Genomic DNA, 19,976 nt, shown 5'->3' with positions numbered 1-19,976 from the left:
GAAGGACTGCACCCTGTGGAAAGGATCCATGCTGGAGCAGTGTGTGAAGAACTGTAGCCCATGGGAATGACTCATGTTGGAGAAGTTCATGGAGAACTGCCTCCTGTGGGAGGGACCCCACACTGGAGCAGGGGAAGAGTGTGAGGAAGAAGGAGCAGCAGAAACAATGTGTGATGAACTGACCAGAACCCCCATTCCTCCTCCCCCGGCACTACTTGTGGGGAGGAGGTAGAGAAATTGGGAGTGAAGTTGAGCCCAGGAAGAAGGGAGGGGTGGGGGTAAAGTATTTTTAGATTTGTTTTTATTTCTCAGTATTTGATTGGCAATAAATTAATTTCCCCAAGTTGAGTCTGTTTTGCTTGTGATGGTAAGTGATCTCTCCCTGTCCTTATCTTGAGCCTTTTGTTATATTTTCTCTCCCCTGTCCAGCTGAGGAGGGGGACTTATAGAGCAGCTTGGCAGGCACCCGGCATCCAGTGAAGGTCAAGCCACCACAAACCAACAGGAACTCTCTGGCCTGAATTCAAATAGCACCACAGTGGATAAAATCAAACAAACAATTTGAATAGTAGTAGTTATCTGTACCCAGTATGACCTCTTCCTTATATCTTCAAAATTAAAATCCTGAGAATTGTCTTCAACTTCTCTACTAGGTCAAAGAACCTTAAACTTCACATCTACTGCAGCAACAAAAACTATGCAAAGGTATGGCTCGTGGCACATTCATCACTCTACAGAAATTGCCCCATGGACAGTGTCCCAACAGTGACTGGAAAATAATCCACAGGACTTTACTTGGTGGAAAGCAATCAGCTGTCTTTTGGGAAGGTGCAAGATAAAGGTCCAAAGAGAGGAAATGACAGCAAGCAGCTTCTGGCCATGCACCCACAGGCAGCATTCTCACCTTCAGTTGGTGTGAAGGTATTTACGTAATGTTTCTGGAGGGCTTTGGCAAGGGTGGCAAGTGCAAGTCAGGATTCCTAAACCAGTTCTGCAAAATTCTGAACTTGTGAGCAAATCTGTATGCAAAGAACTAGGTAAGTTCTTCTGTTTTTTGGTGATAGACTGTTTTGCACTCAACCCCAGAGTTGCGATGAGAACATCCACTGTGAGCTGTCTGTTCCCTTAAGAAGCATCAATCCCACTGAGTTTTAAGTTTGGCAGGTTTGAGGAGGCTCACTCAACTGTAAGGCACAAAAATGTCAGGCTTTTAACCCTCTTAAATGCCTTTCCAATAAAATAATGCTTTTTTACTGAGACAAAAAAAATGTTTTCATCAGATTAAAGACAAAACATACTCTGCTATGAATAAAAATATGACTAAAAATACTTTTTCTAGACTAATCTGAATCTGTGTCATGATGTTGGATTTGTGTAAATATAATAATGAAACTACGAACATCGACCCATAGCAGATGAAATAGTTTAAGAATTTCAGGAAGATAAAGGAAGCCTACAAGCACTGCTCCTCTCCTCTTCCTCTGCTCAGGTCCTGTAAGCCTTAATCCTTCCTGAGATAGTACTTCTTACGCTGAATATAGCTTAGCCGAGCTTCAAAACCGAATGCTTTTGGTTTATTTGACTGTGTTTAAAGAACATTTTGCATTACTCATGGAGATGGTTCTTTTTCCTAGTTAGCTTCATGTGAGCAACAGAACTGCATATAGCTCGGTACGCTGTTCTGAACAGCCAGTATCCCCAATTGTATGTCTTCAAACTAGCAAAGAGGAAGTAAAGGTAGAAGTGGAGGTTTTAAAAGGAAGACAGCCATGAAACCAAACTAATTGGTACAAAAAATGAAGGACTGATATACCTGACTGCTCTTCATTCAATAAGTGGACAAGAGTTCAAGCTGGTGGTACTTTAACAAACCTGGCTCGCAGAAATCATGGTCAGCTCACAAAACTATCACATTAAACAACTGTGATCATCCTAAAACATGATTTGACAGAAATGAGCCATCTAATTTTAGAAGACTCTTAGTGCAGCAATGGAGTAGGAAAGATAAAAGAGTAACTTCACCTTCCTCAAATGAGAAAATGTTTAGTTTAGAAGCCTGAATAAACAAACATGTACAATAAACACCACTGGCAGAGGTTAGGAAGGAAACTAGACACTTCAATTAGGGTTGGAGGTCATACAGACTCCTTTCCAGCAGGAGACAACCAAGAGAGGTAAAGTACCTCGATCAAGCTCTGTACAACTTAAGGACTCCGAGTCTAACAGCTAAAAACCTCTAGGTAGAACTGCAGGAAGGCTCTAGTAAGTGAGCAACCCAGATCAATCCTTCCACATTGAAACAGGCTACGCTTGAAAACAAGCCTTGTTGATAAGCTTTAATCTCCTCCAGTGCAAGCAGTTGAGAAAGCCAAAGGATCCTATCCCACTGTGCTGGTTTTGCTTAGGATACTTAATTTCATCTCAGTAGCCGGTATAGGGCTATATACTGGATTTGTGCTGAAAACAGCGTTGATAATGCAGAGATGTTTTAGTTATTGGAGCAGTGCTTACACAGAGTGAAGGCCTTTTCTGCTTCTCACACCACCACACCAGCAAGTAGGCTGGGGGGTCGCAAAAAGTTGGGAAGAGACATAGCTGGGACAGCGCTGACCCCAACTGACCAAAGGGATATTCCATACTACATGACATCATGCTCAGCAATAAATAGCTGGAGGAAGAAGAAGGGAGGGGACATTCAGAGTGATGCTTTGTCTTCCCAAGCAACCATTATGTATGATGGAGCCCTGCTTTCCTGGAGATGGCTGAACACCTGCCTGCCGATGAGAAGCGGTGAACGAATTCCTTGTTTTGCTTTCCATGTGTGCATGGCTTTTGCTTTACCTATTAAACTGTCTTTATCTTAAGCTTCAAGTTTTCTCACTTTTACTCTTCTGAGTCTATCCCCCATCGCACTGTGGGGGAAGTGAGTGAGTGGCTGTGTGGGGTTTAGTTGCCAGCTGGAGTTAAACCACAACAGTCCTTTTTGAGGCCCAATGTGGAGCTCAAAGGGTTTGAAATAAAAGCAGATCTGATTGGAATGCAGTAGATCAAATTTATAGCTGTTATTGCTGTTTACGTATTAAAGGGCAGGCTCCTGTGCTTGCTTGCCTTGCTGTATATTGTATATTGCTCATTAGTGACTGCTTCTTGCTTTCACTGCTTATCGTCTCACTGTGCTGGGCCCAGGAACATTCTGATAACAGCAATGGTGATGCACCAGGGCTGGTAGATGGCCAAGGTATCACTGCTGTTTCTGTGCTGCTGTACTGGACAGGCTGGAACTCCAGTGTGAACTCGAGTCAAAGGGACTGTGACCTGTGGATGAGTCCATGTGGGAGCAGGACACCCCAAAGCGTCTGTGGCCATGGATAAGCCCACGTCAGAGCAAGTATAACCATGGCTACAGTTGCTTTGGGATGTGTCTGTGCTGCAGCAGGTATACCTCTGAAGGGATTGCGGCCCAAGGACAAGTCCACGCTGGAGAAGGTACGCCTTGAAGCATCAGTGGCTGTGCACGAGGTCATGCTGGAGGACCTCAAAGCGTGTGGCCACGGGTAAGCCCACGACAGAGCAGGTACACCCCTGGAGGGACTGCAGCCAAGGGTAAAGGCCATGCTGGAGCAGTTTGACTTCTGAAGGGACTGTGGCTGCGAGTAAGGCCACACTGAAGCACGTATATCTCTGAAGGCATTGTGGCCCATGGAGAAGGCCACACTGGAATAGGTGTACCTCAAAGCAACTGTGGCTGTGGATAAGTCCACGCTGGAGCAGGTATACCCCTGGAGAGACAATGGTTCATCATAAGACTCCACTTGAAGCAGATATACCCCTAAGGGACTGCAGTCTGTGGATAAGTCCAAGCCAGAGCAGGGGCAAGGGGAGGAGTTCATTGCAACGTTAAACCCTATAATCTGGCCCAAAGGGACCAGGGGTAGAGACTGCAATGGAAATACCTTTAAATTGTTGTAACCTGGGATTTGAGTTGCATGTTATGGGAATGACTATAGCAGCAACCACCTGAACCGTTGGAGGACAAGCCTTACGTGAAGCAGTGCAACTGCAGCAGTGACCTGACCTGAGCTGCCTTTGGTGCCCAGTTAACTCCACACAACACACCACCTCTCCTGTCCTGAGTGACCACCATAACAGATGGAGCCCAAAGTCATAGACTAAATGAATTAAATGGACATTTTGTGGACATTGCACAGACATTTTACAGGGGTGGTCTATAGACTAGGGGAATGATATCTGCATATTATATCAAAGGATGGGAAGGGGGCTGGTCTTTAACAAGGAAGCATTGGATAGCGTGGGACCCGAGCATGATGTAAATGGTATGGAATAAGAGGTGGAGAATGTGTCGGTTTTGGCTGGGATAGAGTTAATTTTCTTCTTAGTAGCTTGTATAGGACTATATTTTGGATTTGTGCTGAAAAGTGTTGATAATACAGGGCTGTTATAGTTATTGCTGAGCAGTGCTTACACAGAGTGAAGGCCTTTCCTGCTTCTCACACCAGCAAGTAGGCTGGGGGTACACAAGAAGCTGAGAGGGAACACAGCTGGGACAGCTGATACAAATTAGCCAAAAGGATATTCCATACTATGTAAGGTCATGCTCAGTATATAAAGCTGGGGGAATGACAAGAGACAGAATGAGACATTCATAGTTCTGGCATTTGTCTTCCAAAGTAATCATTAAGCATGATGGAGCCCTGCCTTCCTGGAGATGGCTGAATACCTGCCTGCCCATGGGAAGTGGTGAATGAATGCCTTGTTTTGCTTTGTTTGTGTGCACAGCTTCTACCTGACCCATTAAACTGTCTTTACCTCAAGCCACAAGTTTTCTTACTTTTACTCTTCCGATTCCCTCCCCCATCCCACCAGGGCAGAGTGAACAAGTGGCTGTGTGGGGCTTAATTGCCCACCACAGTTAATCCATGACACCCAGACAGGCCTGCATAAAGCCCCATAAAATCTCTATGGTAAAGGGAAGCCATTTCTGCCCTGAAAATGAACTCATTTGCAACTGTAAAGCGTGCAACAGGACTTTCCAATGCACTTCTTCCCTCCACCAATTACGGGCAAGTTAAGCGCTTTTTTAGTTTGGTCAATCTGGAATAGATCACACATCTGTTTTATCATAGTACTGAATACAGACCAATAAATGCACCTCACTAAAGCAACCGTCTGTCATTTAACTTCCACACTATACAAGTTATACAAAAGCACCAAAATTCTACTCAACTACTGTTCTACCTGGGGAAGTAGTAATGTTACTGGAACCCCATAAAGCTATTTTAGACTTCAAGTATGATCCATATAAAAAGTACTGGGTTTACAAGCATTAAAGGTTGGGTTCCCCCCCCACGTCAGTCCTACAAATTAAGCTTGAGATCTAGAAGTCATGCTCTATCATTTCCTTCTCAGGCATTCCTACCAGTAATGAAGACCATGCAAGCCAACTGAAGTCTCTGCTATACCATCACAACCCTGCAGCCTCTGGTAAGACTGTTGAGGGGCAACTGATCAAAGCCCAAGAAACAAAGAGGAGATTCCAGCTCATTCTTAACTATATTGGCTCAGCAGGCCTAACCAGGCAAAAAGCTGTGAATGCTTATTTAGCAACTGAAGTCAACAGCTATGAATGAAAATAAAACATAGGACATATTACTTGGTCATTAAATACTGTATAAGCAGTGGAAAATGTGTCTTAAAAGTCTATGTCAGGGGTCCTCAAACTACAGCCCAGATACAGCCCCCCAGGGTTCTCAATCTGGCCCCCAGTATTTACAGAACCCCCCCACCAGGGGTTGGGGGGGAACCAAGCAGCCACAGATGACTGCCTGCCACTTCATCTGCGTGCCGGCCCCCTGGTTAAAAAGTTTGAGAACCCCTGGTCTATGTCATTGTCCTGGTTTCAGCTAGGATAGAGTTAATTTTTTTCTTGGTGGCTAGTGCAGTGCTGTTTTAGATTTGTCATGGGAAAGTGTGGTCAGGGACTTTTTGGTTTCTCAGGCCTTACTGGCAGGAAGGCTGCAGTTGCACAAGAAATTGGGAGAGGACACAGCCAGGTCAACTGACCCAAACTAGCCAAAGGGATATTCCATACCACAGATCATCATGCTCAGTATATAAACTGGGAGGACTTGGCCAGGGCTGCCAACTCTTGCTCAGAGGCTGGACATCAGTTAGCAGGCAGTGAGTAGTGGTATTGTGCATCACTAGTTTTCTCATCTCCCTTCCCTTTGGATTCCATCCTCCCAACTCCCCTTATAACTGTTATTATTCTTTAATTTTTATTCTATTTCAATTATTAAATTGTTCTTATCTTAACCCTCAAGTTTTACATTCCTTTACCAATTCTCCTCATCCCTCTGGGTGAAGGGGGAGTGAGCAAGTGGCTGTGTGGGACTTAATTACCAGCCAGGGTTAAACCACAACAGTCCTTTTCAGGCACCCAATGTGGGGCAAAAAGGGTTGACATAACAGGTCTAATCAGACTGGGTTGGAACAAAAATTGTTGTCAGTGCTCACTGTATTATATTAATAATCATTGACTACAATGCTGATTTCTCTGCTGTTGAAGTTGCTGCTCATGGTCCCAGGGTTGCATTGGTTAATTTACTTACATCATGTGTTCCCTATTGTGTTGCTTGTTTACTTTTGGACCTGGGCTAAAGTTACTATAGTGTTGTACTATATAGTACTGGTTGGTGATATGATGGACTCACTGGTTATGAAACTAATCCAGTCTGTGTACTCTGTGGTGTTGTCACCCCTGTGTGTCAGGTGGCCCCTGAGGGGATAATGCCAACAACTGCACTTTTGGCTTTGTTTTCCTAGAGAGTTGGCCTATGGGTGGGGTCCACACCTCCTCCTTTCCCCTTAAGGCTAATTAGTGAAACAGGGTTTTAGGAGATCCTAAGTATCTTTGGTCTGCTGGAAACACCATAGTGCAGGTCCTGACACTACTGCTAGGAACACTGAACGTGGTTTTCATCTCCTGGATCTGGTGGAATTTTAAGCAACTTTGAGACTACTCTAGTCTCCAAGGCAGAAACAACAGCTGCTCCAACCCCCACGGCAGGCACTGCAGCTATTCTAGCCCCTGCAGTGGGCATCACAGGCTACCTCAGCCCCTGAAACAAGAGATGCAGAAGACCAACTGGTGTCAGCGTTAGTGGCCCCTGTAGATAAAAGGAAATGGAAAGCATCTTATTTGGTAAAGGAGGATGAAGGAGCAGGCCCATCACAGGACCAAGATGAAGAAAGCAAACAAGAGGTAACCTCTTGATCTCTCTCTCTGAGTGAACTGTGGGATACGTGGAAATATTATGCCCATCAATCAGGTGAACACATTATCATCTGGTTGCTTTGATGCTGGGATAATGGGGCTAATAGTATAGACTTGGAGGGTACAGAAGCCAAGCAGCTGAGATCACTTTCTAAAGAAGGGGGCATTGACAAGGCAACTGGAAAAGGAGCACAAGCCATCAGCCTCTGAAAGCTACTCCTGTCAAGCGTGAAGGAAAGGTATCCCTACAAGGAGGATATTACATGTCACCCAAGCAAGTGGACTGCAATAGAGAAGGGTATCCAGTACTTGAGGGAATTAACTGTGAAACAGATGATCTATTATGACCTGGACAATCCACAGATCCTGATGGAAGTCCAGTACACACTACCCACATGGCAGAAATTGGTATAGAACACATCATCAGCATGTACCAAATCATTTCCAGTAATGGATTGATCAGACACTGCACCACCAACAGTGGATGAAGCAATTCATCAGCTCCAAGACTATGAAGATAGTGTCTCTACCTCCATGATCTCTGCTGTAGATAGACTGGTCCAGCAGCTTAACAAGAATATGTCCTACTCTCCACTAATACAGACCCGCATCTCAGCTATCAACTGTAGATGCCCTTCTGTTTGGAGGGGAGAACAGAAAATACACACCATGAGGTACTCTGGTTTTATCTGTGAGACCAGAGAGAGGACATGAGGAGGTGGGATGGAAAACCTACCCAGCTCTAGAGGCACGAGTGCATGAAGAACAAGGAAAAACAGTCACAAATAAGGAGTCTTCCAGGAAGGTTGCTGCTCCACTTTCCAGAGGACAGTTTCCCAGACAGTGATAGGGCTGACTTTACTCTTGATCCTGTGAAAAGGAATTCTAACCCATTCTGGCAAGACATAAGTGAGCGGATCTACTCCACGCTACATCCGTTTTGCGCCACTAGCCATCCTAGTGCTGAATCCCTAAACCAGGATTAGACTGACCATGCCTCCATTCAGGTGGAGGCCAGGGATAACTGGGTTTATTAGACTGTGTGGATCCGATGGCCTGGCATATCAGACACAGGAATATAAAGCTTAGTAGATACAGGTGCACAGTGTAGCCTAATGCCATCAAGCTATGAAGGGGGCAGAACCCATTAGTATTTCTGGAGCAACAGGGGGATTGCAACAGCTAACTGTATTGGAGGCTGAAAGAAGCTTGACTGGGAATGAGTGGCAGAAGCACCCACCACATTGTGACTGGCCCAGAGGCTCCATGTATCCTTGGCACAGACTATCTTAGGAGAGGGTATCAGTGGGCTTTCAGTATAGCTGCTTTGGAGATGCAGGAAATTAGAGTAGCTGTCTACTTTGTCTGGTCTTTTAGAAGTTCCATCTGTAGTGGCATTACTGAAAGTCAAGGAACAGCAGGTGCCTATTGCTACCTACCATGGTGCACCGGTAGCAATACCACTCCAACTGAGACTCTGATTCCCATCCATAAGCTGATTAGCCAACTAGAGAGCCAAGGAGCAATCAGTAGGACCCATTCACCCTTTAATATGGCCAGTGTGAAAGTCTAAGGGAAAATAGAGACTAACAGTGGGCTATCACAGCCTGAATGAAGTCACACCGCCATGGAGTGCCGCCATACCAGACATGCTAGAACTTCAATATGAACTGGAATCCAAGGCAGCCAAGCAATATGCCACTACTGATATTGCAAATGCATTTTCTCAATCCCTTTGGCAGCGGAGTGCAGGCCACAGTTTGCCTTCACTTGGAGGGGTGTCCAATACACCTGGAATTGACTACCCCAGGGGTAGAAACACAGACCTACCATCTGCCATGGACTGATCCAGACCATACTAGAACAGGGTGGAGCTCCAAAACATCTGCAATAGATTGATAACATCATCATACAGGGCAATATAGCAGAAGTTTTTGAGAAAGGGAAGAAAGTTATCCAAATCCTTCTGAAAGCTGGTTTTACCATAAAACAAACTCAAGGGACCTGCACAGGAGATCCAGTTGCAGGGAGCAAAATAGCAAGATGAATGTCATCAGATCCCAATGGATATGATCAACAAAATAACAGCAATGTCTCCACCAACTAATAAGAAAGAAGCACAGGCTTTTTAGGTGTCATCCATTTTAGGAGAATGCACATTCCAAGTTATAGTATGATTGTCAGACCTCTATCAGGTGACCCAGAAGAAGAATGATTTCAAACAGGGCCCTGAGCAACAATAAGCCTTTCAATAAATTAAGCAAGAGATTTCACGTATTAGCCCTTGGGCCAGTCTGGATAGGGCAAGATGTAAAGAACGTGCTCTACACTGCAGCTGGGGAGAGAATAGCCCTACCTGAACACCTAGGGTTTTGGAGTTGGGTATATGGAGGATCTGAGGCCTGACTGCAACTGAAAACAATACTGGCAGCTTATGTAGGGGTTTTGAGCTGCTTCGGAAGTGACTGATATTGAGGCATAGCTCCTCCTGGCACCCTCGTTGCCAGTGCTGGGCAGGATGTTTAAAGGATGCTACATGGAATAAGTGGGTCACACTGATCACATGAGCTCACATAGGGAATCCCAGTCATCCAGGAATCTTTGAAGTGATCATGGACTGGCCAGAAGGAAAAGATTTTGGGATGTCGCCAGAGGAAGAGGTGATGTGCTAAAAAAGCCCCACTGTATAATGAACTGCCAGAACATGAGAAGCAATATGCCTTGTTTACTGATGGGTCCTGTCGTATTGTAGAAAAGCATCAGAGGTGGAAGGCGGCTGTATGGAGTCCCCTATGACAAGTTGCAGAAACTGCTGAAGGAGAAGGTGAATCCAGTTAGTTTGCAAAAGTGAAAGCTATCCAGCTTTAGACATTGCTGAAGGAGAAAGATGGCCAATACTTTATCTCTACGGATGGTGGCAAATGTCCTGCGGGGGTGGTTGCAGCAATCAAAACGGTAATTGTTAACACAAAGCTAAACCCATCTGGGCTGCCGCATTATGGCAAGATACCACTGCCCAGGTAGAGAACCTAGTTGTAAAGGTACATCATGTAGACACTCATGTACCCAAAAGTTGGGCCACTGAGGAACATTTAAACAACCAGCAGGTAGAGACAACAAGCAGCCGGCAGATGACTGTCTGCCACTTAATCCGCGCGCCGGCCTCCGCAGCCCCCACGCACCCGCCGGGACTGGGCTGGAACCAGCGCCTCGTCCTCGACCTGCCCCCCCAGGGGGCGCCTCTCGGCTACAAACCGCGCCGCCGCCACCCAGTCCTCCTCCTCTGCGGTGCGCGGCGGGCGAGAAGCGCGGGCATCTCCTCTGTGGGGCAAGCTCAGTCGGCAGCCTCTGCACTGCGAGGTCCAGCCAACTCGGGCGAATCGCCAGAGCCCCGGCGCGGCAAAGTCCCTTCAGTCCCTTCTGGCCACCCTGTCCGGACTGCACGGCCGGGCTGAGGAGGGGGGCGGCGGCATCAGCGAGGGGGGCGGCTCCCCCGTCTCTCCCTCCCTCCCTCCAGCTCCCAGGCAGGACAAGCAAGCCAGCACCAGGGGGAAGCGCGCGCACCATCATGTCAAAAAAAAAAATTGACTCCGAGTGTGGGGTATTCCAAGAAAAGTGGACTTCTGATTACAAAGAAAGAGCTGTTTGTCCAATATGCCAGAACAGAATTCAGTGTCTGTGTTCAAGCAATACAATTTGCATCAACACTATGAAACTCAACATAAAGATAAATGTGATTCTTTGGTCAGACAAGTGAGAAAAGATAAAATATTAAGACTGAAACATGGATTGACAACTCAGCAAAATACTTTTGTGAAGCAAAAGTAGCTCAATATATCATCACTTCAAGCAAGCTATCAAGTTGCCAAGCTCATAGCACACACTGGCAGAGCATTCACAGAGGGAGAATTTGTTAAAGAATGCCTTCTTTCTGTGGCCAAAGAGACGTGTCCAGAGAAGGCGGATTTATTTAGTACAGCGAGTCTTTCAGGACCTACAATTACAGAAAGGATTGAAGAAATGGGAGAAAATTTGAATCTGTAGTTGCAGAACTCAAAAAAACCTTTGCTATTTCTCATTGGCACTCGACAACAGGAATGATGTTTGTGATTCTGCACAACTTCTAATTTTCATTTGTGGGACAAATGATTCTTTCAAAGTCACAGAGGAGCTTGCTGCACTGAAAAGCATCAAAGGAACAACTACAGGAGAGGATATCTATGAGAAAGTTTGCCAAACTATAAATGATTTGGAGCTGGACTGGGGTAAACTATTCACTGTGACAACTGATGGTGCTCCTAGCACGGTGGGTCCATGAAAGGAGTGGTTGCATGCATTAACAAAGAGATGGACAAACGCAACCATTCACATCCAATAGCCATACACTGCATCATCCATCAACAGGCCCTGTGTTGTAAGTCACTGAAGCTGGACTCTGTCATGAAAATTGTGGTTTCTTGTGTTAACTTCATTAGAGCTCATGCACTAAACCACAGAGTGTCAGGAATTTCTGTCTGAGCTAAATGTTGTCTATGAAGATATTCTGTACCACACAAATCCGTTGGCTGAGTCAAGGGAGTTTTGAAACTATTTTATGACTTACTCCCACAGGTTTATGATTTTGTGCTTTCTAAAAACAAAGCACCAGAGCTCAAAGATGCAGAATAGAAATGACACCTTGTGTTTCTGACAGATGTAACAGAGCTACTCAACAATTTCAGTGTCCAACTTCAAGGAAAGGGGAAGCTCATCTGTGATATGTATTCACATGTGAAAGCATTGCAAGTCAAATTAGACATGCTCATTAACCAAGTAAAGGAGGAAAACTTCTGCCATCTCCCCACAACTCAAAACCTGTCTGCAGAAAAACCAGCAGTTGCATTCCCAAACAAAACATGTATGGATGTACTGGAAATGTTGCAAAAGGAGTTTCAAATTAAAGAGCTTCATCTCCATGAACAGGACATACAGCTTTTCCAGAACCCATTTTCTGTTGACATTGAAACTGTTGATCCGATTTACCAAATGGAATTGGCCAAACTACAGATTTGTGACTCACTGAAAGATGCATTCAAATCAAGCAGCCTTACTAATTTCTATGCATCTCTCCCCTCAAAGACATATCATAATCTCAGGAACCATGCACTCAAAATTGCAACCATCTTTGGCAGCACCTATGTCTGTGAGCAGACTTTTTCCCGAATGAAACATCTGAAATCTCCAATCAGATCCAGACTAACTGATGAACACTTGCATCACTTGCTACGACTAGCAGTGACAAATATGAAACCTGACATTGACCATCTCATTAGCCAAAAGCAGGCCCATAGTTCACATTGAAATATTATTTGGTTTTGTTGATTACAATTGTTCTTCATTTTAAGTATTGCATTCTTTTTCCTGTTTTTTGCGCACTACTACAAATAAAATATGTGCAGTGTGCATAGGAATTCGTTCATTTTTTCCAAACTATAGTCCGGCCCCTGACAGTGCCTGAGGGACAGTGAACCGGCCCCCTGTTTAAAAAGTTTGAGGACCCCTGGAGTAGAGGGTCAGGTAAAAATACATAAATAAAAAGATTAAGCTCTCCTTTTTAAAGCATGTGATGGTACACATCACAATTATCTTAAAATATACTTTAAATGCAGTTAAACCCTCCTGAAAAATGAAGAATAAAGTACAAGAGGGGAATGTTTAATAAAGCATTAGTAAAAAACCCCACATTAGGAGACACTTCAGTGTATTCCTGATTTGACACAATTTAATAAAGTATTTTGTACAACTGCTCTGCTCCTACAGCGGGCCTTTTATCAGTTCTGACTTAACCACAATGGAATTCTCTACACTTCTCTGGTCTGTTTACACACTTACAGAAAAACCTATTTTAAGATAGTGACTTACATCAGAAGTTTTCTAGACATCCTGGTCTTCAACACTGGGGCCAAGGCAAAAAAGATTGAATGCACGTTACTACCTCAGAGGACAGCATGGTAATGTGTTGCATGGGCATCACATAAATCATGATAATTGGCATTAGCTAGAAGGAGAATGTAAACCAGCATACAGTACCAGCCAACATCTCTAGTGATCCAGGTCACAAAGTTATGAAGCCACATCAAGAACTGCATACACATCCAGCTGAGAGAAGCTTTTTACATAGATAGCTTTAGATAGTAAACCAAAAGGAAAAAAATATGGAAGTTTAAGGAGACAGGTCTCCCAGAACAACATGTGCAGTTGTTGGACAAGTACTCACATGCTCTCAGGTTGACTGCATTCCAGGCAATCAGAATTTGCATTAAATCTGTACCCTTGCTACACATGAAGGTTTTTAAAAATTTCAAGTTGGTTCCCGTCACAGCATATTCATAAATTAGGATAGCTTTTGTCAGTTAAAATAACATGGGCTTTTTTTTAAAAAAAAAAAACCAATGCAGTAAATTCTCCTACCTAATCCCTAAAGAAAGCCAGCTAAAGAGAAAGTAAGTATAGGAATGCAGCTGACACCTCTTAACTACCATGACTTTGCACTCATATTTGGTTAACTACTACAAAACTTAAGGATTTGTTTTGATGTATCTAGATTACCTGGATAGCAAGTGACATTAAGATCTAAACCATGCAGACATATCTTAGCCTGCCACAGAATATACTTTATCCTTCACCAGTAAAAACTGCTGTACATAATAATATACTAGAATCATTTATGTTGGAGAAGACCTTTAAGATCATCAAGTCCAACTGTTAACCCAGGACTGCCAAGTCCATCACTAAACCATATCCCCAAGCACCACATCTACAGGTTTGTCTTTTTTTTTTAAATACCTCCAGGGATGGCAATTCTACCACATCCCTGGGCAGCCTGTTCCAATGCTTGACCACCCTTTCAGTGAAGAAATTTTTCCTAATATCTAATCTAAACCTCCCCAGCACAACTTGAGGCTGTTTCCCCTTGTCCTATCACTTATAATCTGGGAGAAGAGACCTATCCCCACTCACCTGCCTACAAACTCCTTTCAGGTAGTTGTAGAGAGCAATAAGGTCTCCCCTGAGCCACTGCCTCCTCTCCAGGCTAAACAACCCCAGTCCCTTCAGCTGCTCCTCATAAGACTGGTGTTAAAAACCCTTCACCAACTTCATTGCCCTATACACACACTCCAGCACCTCAATATCTTTCTTGCAGTGAGGGGCCCAAAACTGAACACAGTACTCAAGGTGTGGCTTCACCAGTGCCAAATACAGGGGGACCAATCACTTCCCTAATCCTGCTAGTCACACATTTCTGATACAAGCTAGGATGCTATTGGCCTTCTTGGCCACCTGGGCACACTACCAGCTCATGTTCTGTCATGCTGTCAACCAGCACCCCCAGGCCCTTTTCCACCAGGCAGCTTTCCAGCCACTCTGCCCCAAGCCTGTAGCATTGCATGGGGTTGTTGTGATCCAAGTGCAGGACCCAGCACTTCTTGTTGGATCTCATACAACTGGCCTTGGCCCATCAGTTCAGCCTATCCAGATCCCTTTATAGATCCTTCCTACCCTTGAGATTCTCACTTTAAGTGGTTTTTTTGGTGTTGTTTTTTAATTAAAACTTTACTAGAGTCTTATTTAAAATTGAACCCTGGTTCATATATTCAACAGGTTAATTAAAAAAGTGATATAGCAAAACACTGCAACTAGCTACTGATTTTTTAGGAAACCAGTTTGCCCAATGTTGACAAATCATTTCAGCCTACCCTCACAGATTTTGCTTTTAATTAATTGTTCGTCTCAGAGTGCAGAAAGAACACATACACAAGCATCAGTTGCTGGCATGACAACTAGCTCAAATTCAAGAATTGCTATATACTGAAACATCTGACAGATATGCATTTGCTTTCCTAAACCGAAAGCAAGCTTTGAAAATGGGAATTTACTTCTTGGGAGCAAGGAAAGCCTTGAAATTAGAGAAAAAATGAAGTGTGGAAAACATGAAAACTGACCCACAAACAAACAATGAAAAATTTTGTTAGGTCAACCCAATATAAAAGCTTTCTATAAAATAAGATTCCCTGTTTGTATAACTGATGGAAAGTTATTTACAATTAATTGTTTCCTTAAAAAAAAATTAGTCCAACTGTCTGACCACTTCAGGGCTGACCAGAAGTTAAAGCACTTTAAGGGCATTGTCTAAATTCCTCTTAAACACTGACAGGCATGGGGCATCGACCACCTCTCTAGGAAGCCTGTTCCAGTGTTTGACCACCCTCTCAGTAAAGAAATGCTTCCTAATGGCCAGTCTGAGCCTCCTTTAACACAGCTTTGAACCATTCCCATGCATCCTGTCACTGGACTCCAGGTAGAAGAGATCAGCACCTCCCTCTCCACTTCCCCCCCTCAGAAAGCTGTAGAGAGCAATGGGATTACCCTCATTTTTTCTCCAAACTAGATAACCCCAGAGTCCTTAACCGCTGCTCATAGGACATTCCTTCCAGCCCTTTCACCAGCTTTGTTGCCCTCCTCTAGATGCATTTGAGTCCCTTAACATCCTTCTTAAACTGTAGGGCCCAGAACTGCACACAGTACTCAAGGTGGAGCTGCACCAATGTTAAATACAGTAGGAACAATGTCCCATGCCTGTCATCGTTTAAGAGGCATTTAGACAATGTCCTTAACAATACAATTGACATGTTTCATATCACCAGCTTCCACTACTATTTTTGCACAGCCTTCCAAAGGAGGCTCACATAAGGTTAAAAAAAAACAACCCAAGCCAAGCTATTTTCAGCAGTAAGTATAGCATTTGTTTGGAATGCAGTTAAGGGGTCCAGAAGCAGCAGTCAACACCTGTTGTATTTATGCATATTTTCTTTCTTTATTGACCCTTGCCAACATTACTCCCCTTTTGAAGCTATGCAAAAAGTTGCTATTTTTTCTTTCACAACTACTCATTGAGGCCTATTCCACTGCTGAAAACAAGCAGAGCCAAGCCCATGCTGGGTGACCTGGAAAAGATTACATCTTTTATTTATCACCACTTGGCTTTATTTTCAGTGAATTCCTAGCTTAAATGTAATCAGCCAAGAAACCCTATGTGCACTCCTGTCATTCCTCATTGCTTGCAAACAAGATCAAGTGCAAGCAGAAGGGGAGAAAGTCTCAGCACCATCAACCAAACTAAAAAAGCTTTACTTCTGGTTTTGTCAGTCTTGAGGAACCACAGATGTGCCTCAGACCTTCGGAAAGAGAAAGCCAGAAGATTATACATATAAGAAAAAGTTAATAAAATTGTAAAACCCTTTTTTAAAACAAAAAAGTTAATTTTAAGAAGTGTCTAAAACCGAACTCCAAAGCAGAAGAGAAGGGCGCTTAGCCCAGGAACAGCAACAGTTTCCCTTCGTAAAGTAGAAGGCACGTTTGCAGGCCGCCCGCAAAGCGAAATCCGCTGTGGACAAGGCCGAGGGGGAGCCCAGCAGCGTCCGACTATGAGCCGCCGCACCGAGGCGCCGCCACAGCTCGGCGCGGCTCAGCAAACAAAAGGCGAGCAGCAGCCACAGCTGAACCACCGCCGGAGGACGGTCCAACCCAGCACAGGGCGGGACAGAAAGACCAGCCCCGCAGAGCCACCGTCCCGCCCTGCCTCCCGATTGTCGAGCAGGCGGCGAGAAGCAAGTTTCTTTTGTCTGGCTTCCTCTTTCGGGGTGTGGGGGGAACAGAAAACCGAAGAGAACACAAGTAAACGTGAAAATGAGAACAAAGTGCCCAGTCGCCGCCGCCTACACGAGGCATCACCGCACTTACTGGCCAGCACGCCCGGGCCCTACAAAGCGAAAGCGCAAACGCAACGCACCGCCGCCCCCCTCCCCCCCCCCCCGCCGAAGTTTCCAAGGAAGCTATAAACCCTTTCCCCGCAAGGCCACCACCGCCCCGACGGGGGGCTGCTAGCGGGCGGTGGAGGCGGCCAACCTCCAGTGCCCGTTAAAAGGAGGCAGGGAGAAGTTAGCCAGGGGCACCAGCCAGTAGCGGGTGAAGAGTAATAGCAGGCGGCGGCCGCCGCCGGGAGCAGGGGGAAAGGCGGGAAGTATTGTTCCAGGAAGAGCAGCGTTTTCCCCCTCACCTCGCCGTTGTCACGCAGGGGCTCATCCCCAAGTAACTCGCAGCCCCTCCACACCCGAGCTGCGGCAGCTCCTCACCATCACCCTGATCTAGGGGCCTTTCCCAACGCAGCCCCCTCCCCTCCCCCCCGGCGGCGCGTTTTGGCGGATCACACCCCCTACCCTCTGTCTCGCCTCCGCCGCAGAAATGCCTTTGTTTGTGGTTTCCCCTCCCCCCCGTTCCAGGGGTCTCGCACCCTCTTTTATTTCTGTATTTTGGACTGCGGCGCATCCCGCCCTCTTCCCCCGCCGGCCGCCTTCTGCTGATTCATTTCCACCAGCAGTCCTAGGGGTGGGCGAGGCATCTCCTCGCTATTGTGGCCCGGAATACGACGATAACCCGGATTACCGAGGGTGGGCGCTGAGAGGAAGCAGAGCCATACAGGATTACACACTCCGGATTACAGGGAGCAGACACGACCCGTCGGGAGAGTTTATGGGCCAGGCGGGGAGCAGCGTGCCCGGTCCCCCTGCTGGAGACCGGGCTGGCCACTGGCGGCGAGTACCGTGGATATATTACGGTGCGGGGCGATAAAGTTACTCCATGTTCTGGAAGCAAAGAGGAGACTGGTAGAGTAAATTGCCCAGCCCAAATTACTGCCTGAGAATGAAGGGTTCGCGCAGGCCGGGCCGTGGGGGTCAGCTCCTCGGCCGCGCTGCTCGGCCCCCCCAAAAGGCTGCCGGGGCGCGCCAAGGAAGCGGGGTGGCTCCGGCCGCCGGGGCCACGCAGGAAGGGAGGCGGCTTCCTGGATGGCAGGCAGCTGACACGCAGAAGACCCGCGGCTGAGGAGGCCGGCGGCACCCTGCCCGTGTGGCCACAGCCCGGCTCCAAAGCGTTATCTCAGCCCATGACTTACCGACTTGCAGGACATTATCGACACAGCCGCCGTCTAGCAGAGATATGCCCCTGCGGAAAGGCAGGCGATTCTCGGCGGTAGTGTCCGCGCCCCCACTGGGTGCGGTGCCGACGGTGGCCCCCCCAGGGGCGGCGTCCTCGGCGCCGGGGTTAAAAGAGGAGTACATGCAGATCTCCCTCTCACTGCGGGGGAAGGACCAGTAGACAATCCTGCGCTGTACCGGCTCCGGGATCCGCTCGAACCGCTCCTCCACCCGCTGGAAGGGCCACTTCTCTGCCACCTTGCGAGCCGCGATGTCCAGCAGGGACTCAGGGCTCTGGGTCTTGCCGAGTAGCAGCCCCCCCAGTGGTGGAGGGGGGGGGGGCGGTGGCGGCAGCGGCGGCGGTGGTGGTGGTGGTGGTGGTGGGGGATCCGGCACAGAGCATCCCACTGCTAAGTCCAGTACCGCCCACCCGGTAGCCCAACCTGCACCCCAAGCCATAGCCAGGTCTACAGCAGAGGCGCTTGCTAGGAGAAGGGAGCTGACCACGCTCCGCCATGATCGCGCCGCTTCTAAGCAGATAGCGGAAGTGACTGTACCCTATAAATGGCACCCGGAAGGCAGCGAGTGGCTGAGAACTGCCCCTACGTCACACCCCCCTCTTCCCTTACATGGTCGCGGGGGGCGGTGCCGGTCGCCTCGCCCATGACGGGAGGCGTAGCCTAGTGCAAATCGGCGTCACAAACATAAATAGAACGGCCCGAGAAAGGCTCGTTCTGTGTGCTGGTGGAGGATGATGCGCGCGTTCCTGGTACAGGGATGTCTTGCTGATATGTTGCCTTTTTCCTCTCTCCCCCTTTTCCCCTCCCCCCCCCCGCTGATGTCATGTGTGCAAGCCTGAGAGCGCCTCGAGCTCCTGGTGGGGAAAAAAGGGGGTGTGGTTAGCAGCATCCCTCTCTGACACCATATAGGGAATGGAATAGAGAGGTAGGACCGCTTTGGCCTCAACTCGGTCACCTCTACTAGGAAAGCCGGTGAGGGGGCGGATGAGGAGAACCGCGCCCTGTAGCCGGAAAATATGGTAGTGGCTGAGGCAGCCACCCTCGCCTGCAGAAAGACGGGGGCTGTCCAGCCTCTAGAGCAACGCTCGCCTTTCGCCGGAGCTCCACGAAAGTTGAGAGCTGCTGGGAGGCGGCTGTGGCGCCTCGGAGGGCAGCTAGGAAGCGCCCACAGGGGGACTCACATGGGGTGAGGTGGCCTGGCCTGGGTTCCTGCCTCAGAGGTGGGCTGAAATGGGTAAAGCTGGGGTGTCGTTGTCAGGGTGCTACTTCTCTGGGACAGGAGCTGGGGTGCCTGACTCCACGCGTGCCCGCAACAAGCTGGTGAGGCGCGCCCCAAATATTTCCCTTCTATTATAAGTATTATGGTAACTACGGCCGTTGGGCCGCGCGGTGAGTCCCCGCCCCGTATGATGCCCGGCGTGTGCTGGCTCGCTGGTCGCGCGCGTGCTGTGGGCGCGTTGGGGCGGGCTGGTTCCTGGAAGCGCTGGTTGTAGTCCGGTGCGAGCTCCACGCGGCCGACTCGCTTCGCAGATGGTCCGGCTTGGAATCGCTCTGGTAGCCCAAGGCGAAGGGCTCCGTGCTACGACCCGCGGTGAGTAAATTGAATGCAATTAACGTGTTGTGTTTGCCTTGGTGTCGAAAAGGTCTGCA

At 47.3% G+C, this 19,976-nt stretch overlaps 1 protein-coding gene across 1 annotated transcript in view; it reads right to left on the bottom strand.

The window, feature by feature from the left end:
* Positions 1–18,835, bottom strand: part of LOC121080515 (zinc finger SWIM domain-containing protein 6-like) — a 115,086-nt gene extending 96,251 nt beyond the window's left edge. Inside the window, 2 exon segments of the mRNA XM_040578574.1 lie at positions 18,285–18,645; positions 18,647–18,835. Of these exon segments, the coding sequence (XP_040434508.1) occupies positions 18,285–18,645; positions 18,647–18,823 (538 nt within the window). The 5' untranslated portion in view covers positions 18,824–18,835.
* Between the last annotated feature and the right edge of the window lie 1,141 nt (positions 18,836–19,976).

Source organism: Falco naumanni, chromosome W (genome assembly GCF_017639655.2).
Source record: "Falco naumanni isolate bFalNau1 chromosome W, bFalNau1.pat, whole genome shotgun sequence".
Lineage (NCBI taxonomy): Eukaryota > Metazoa > Chordata > Aves > Falconiformes > Falconidae > Falco > Falco naumanni.
This window is presented reverse-complemented; position numbering and strand designations above follow the sequence as displayed.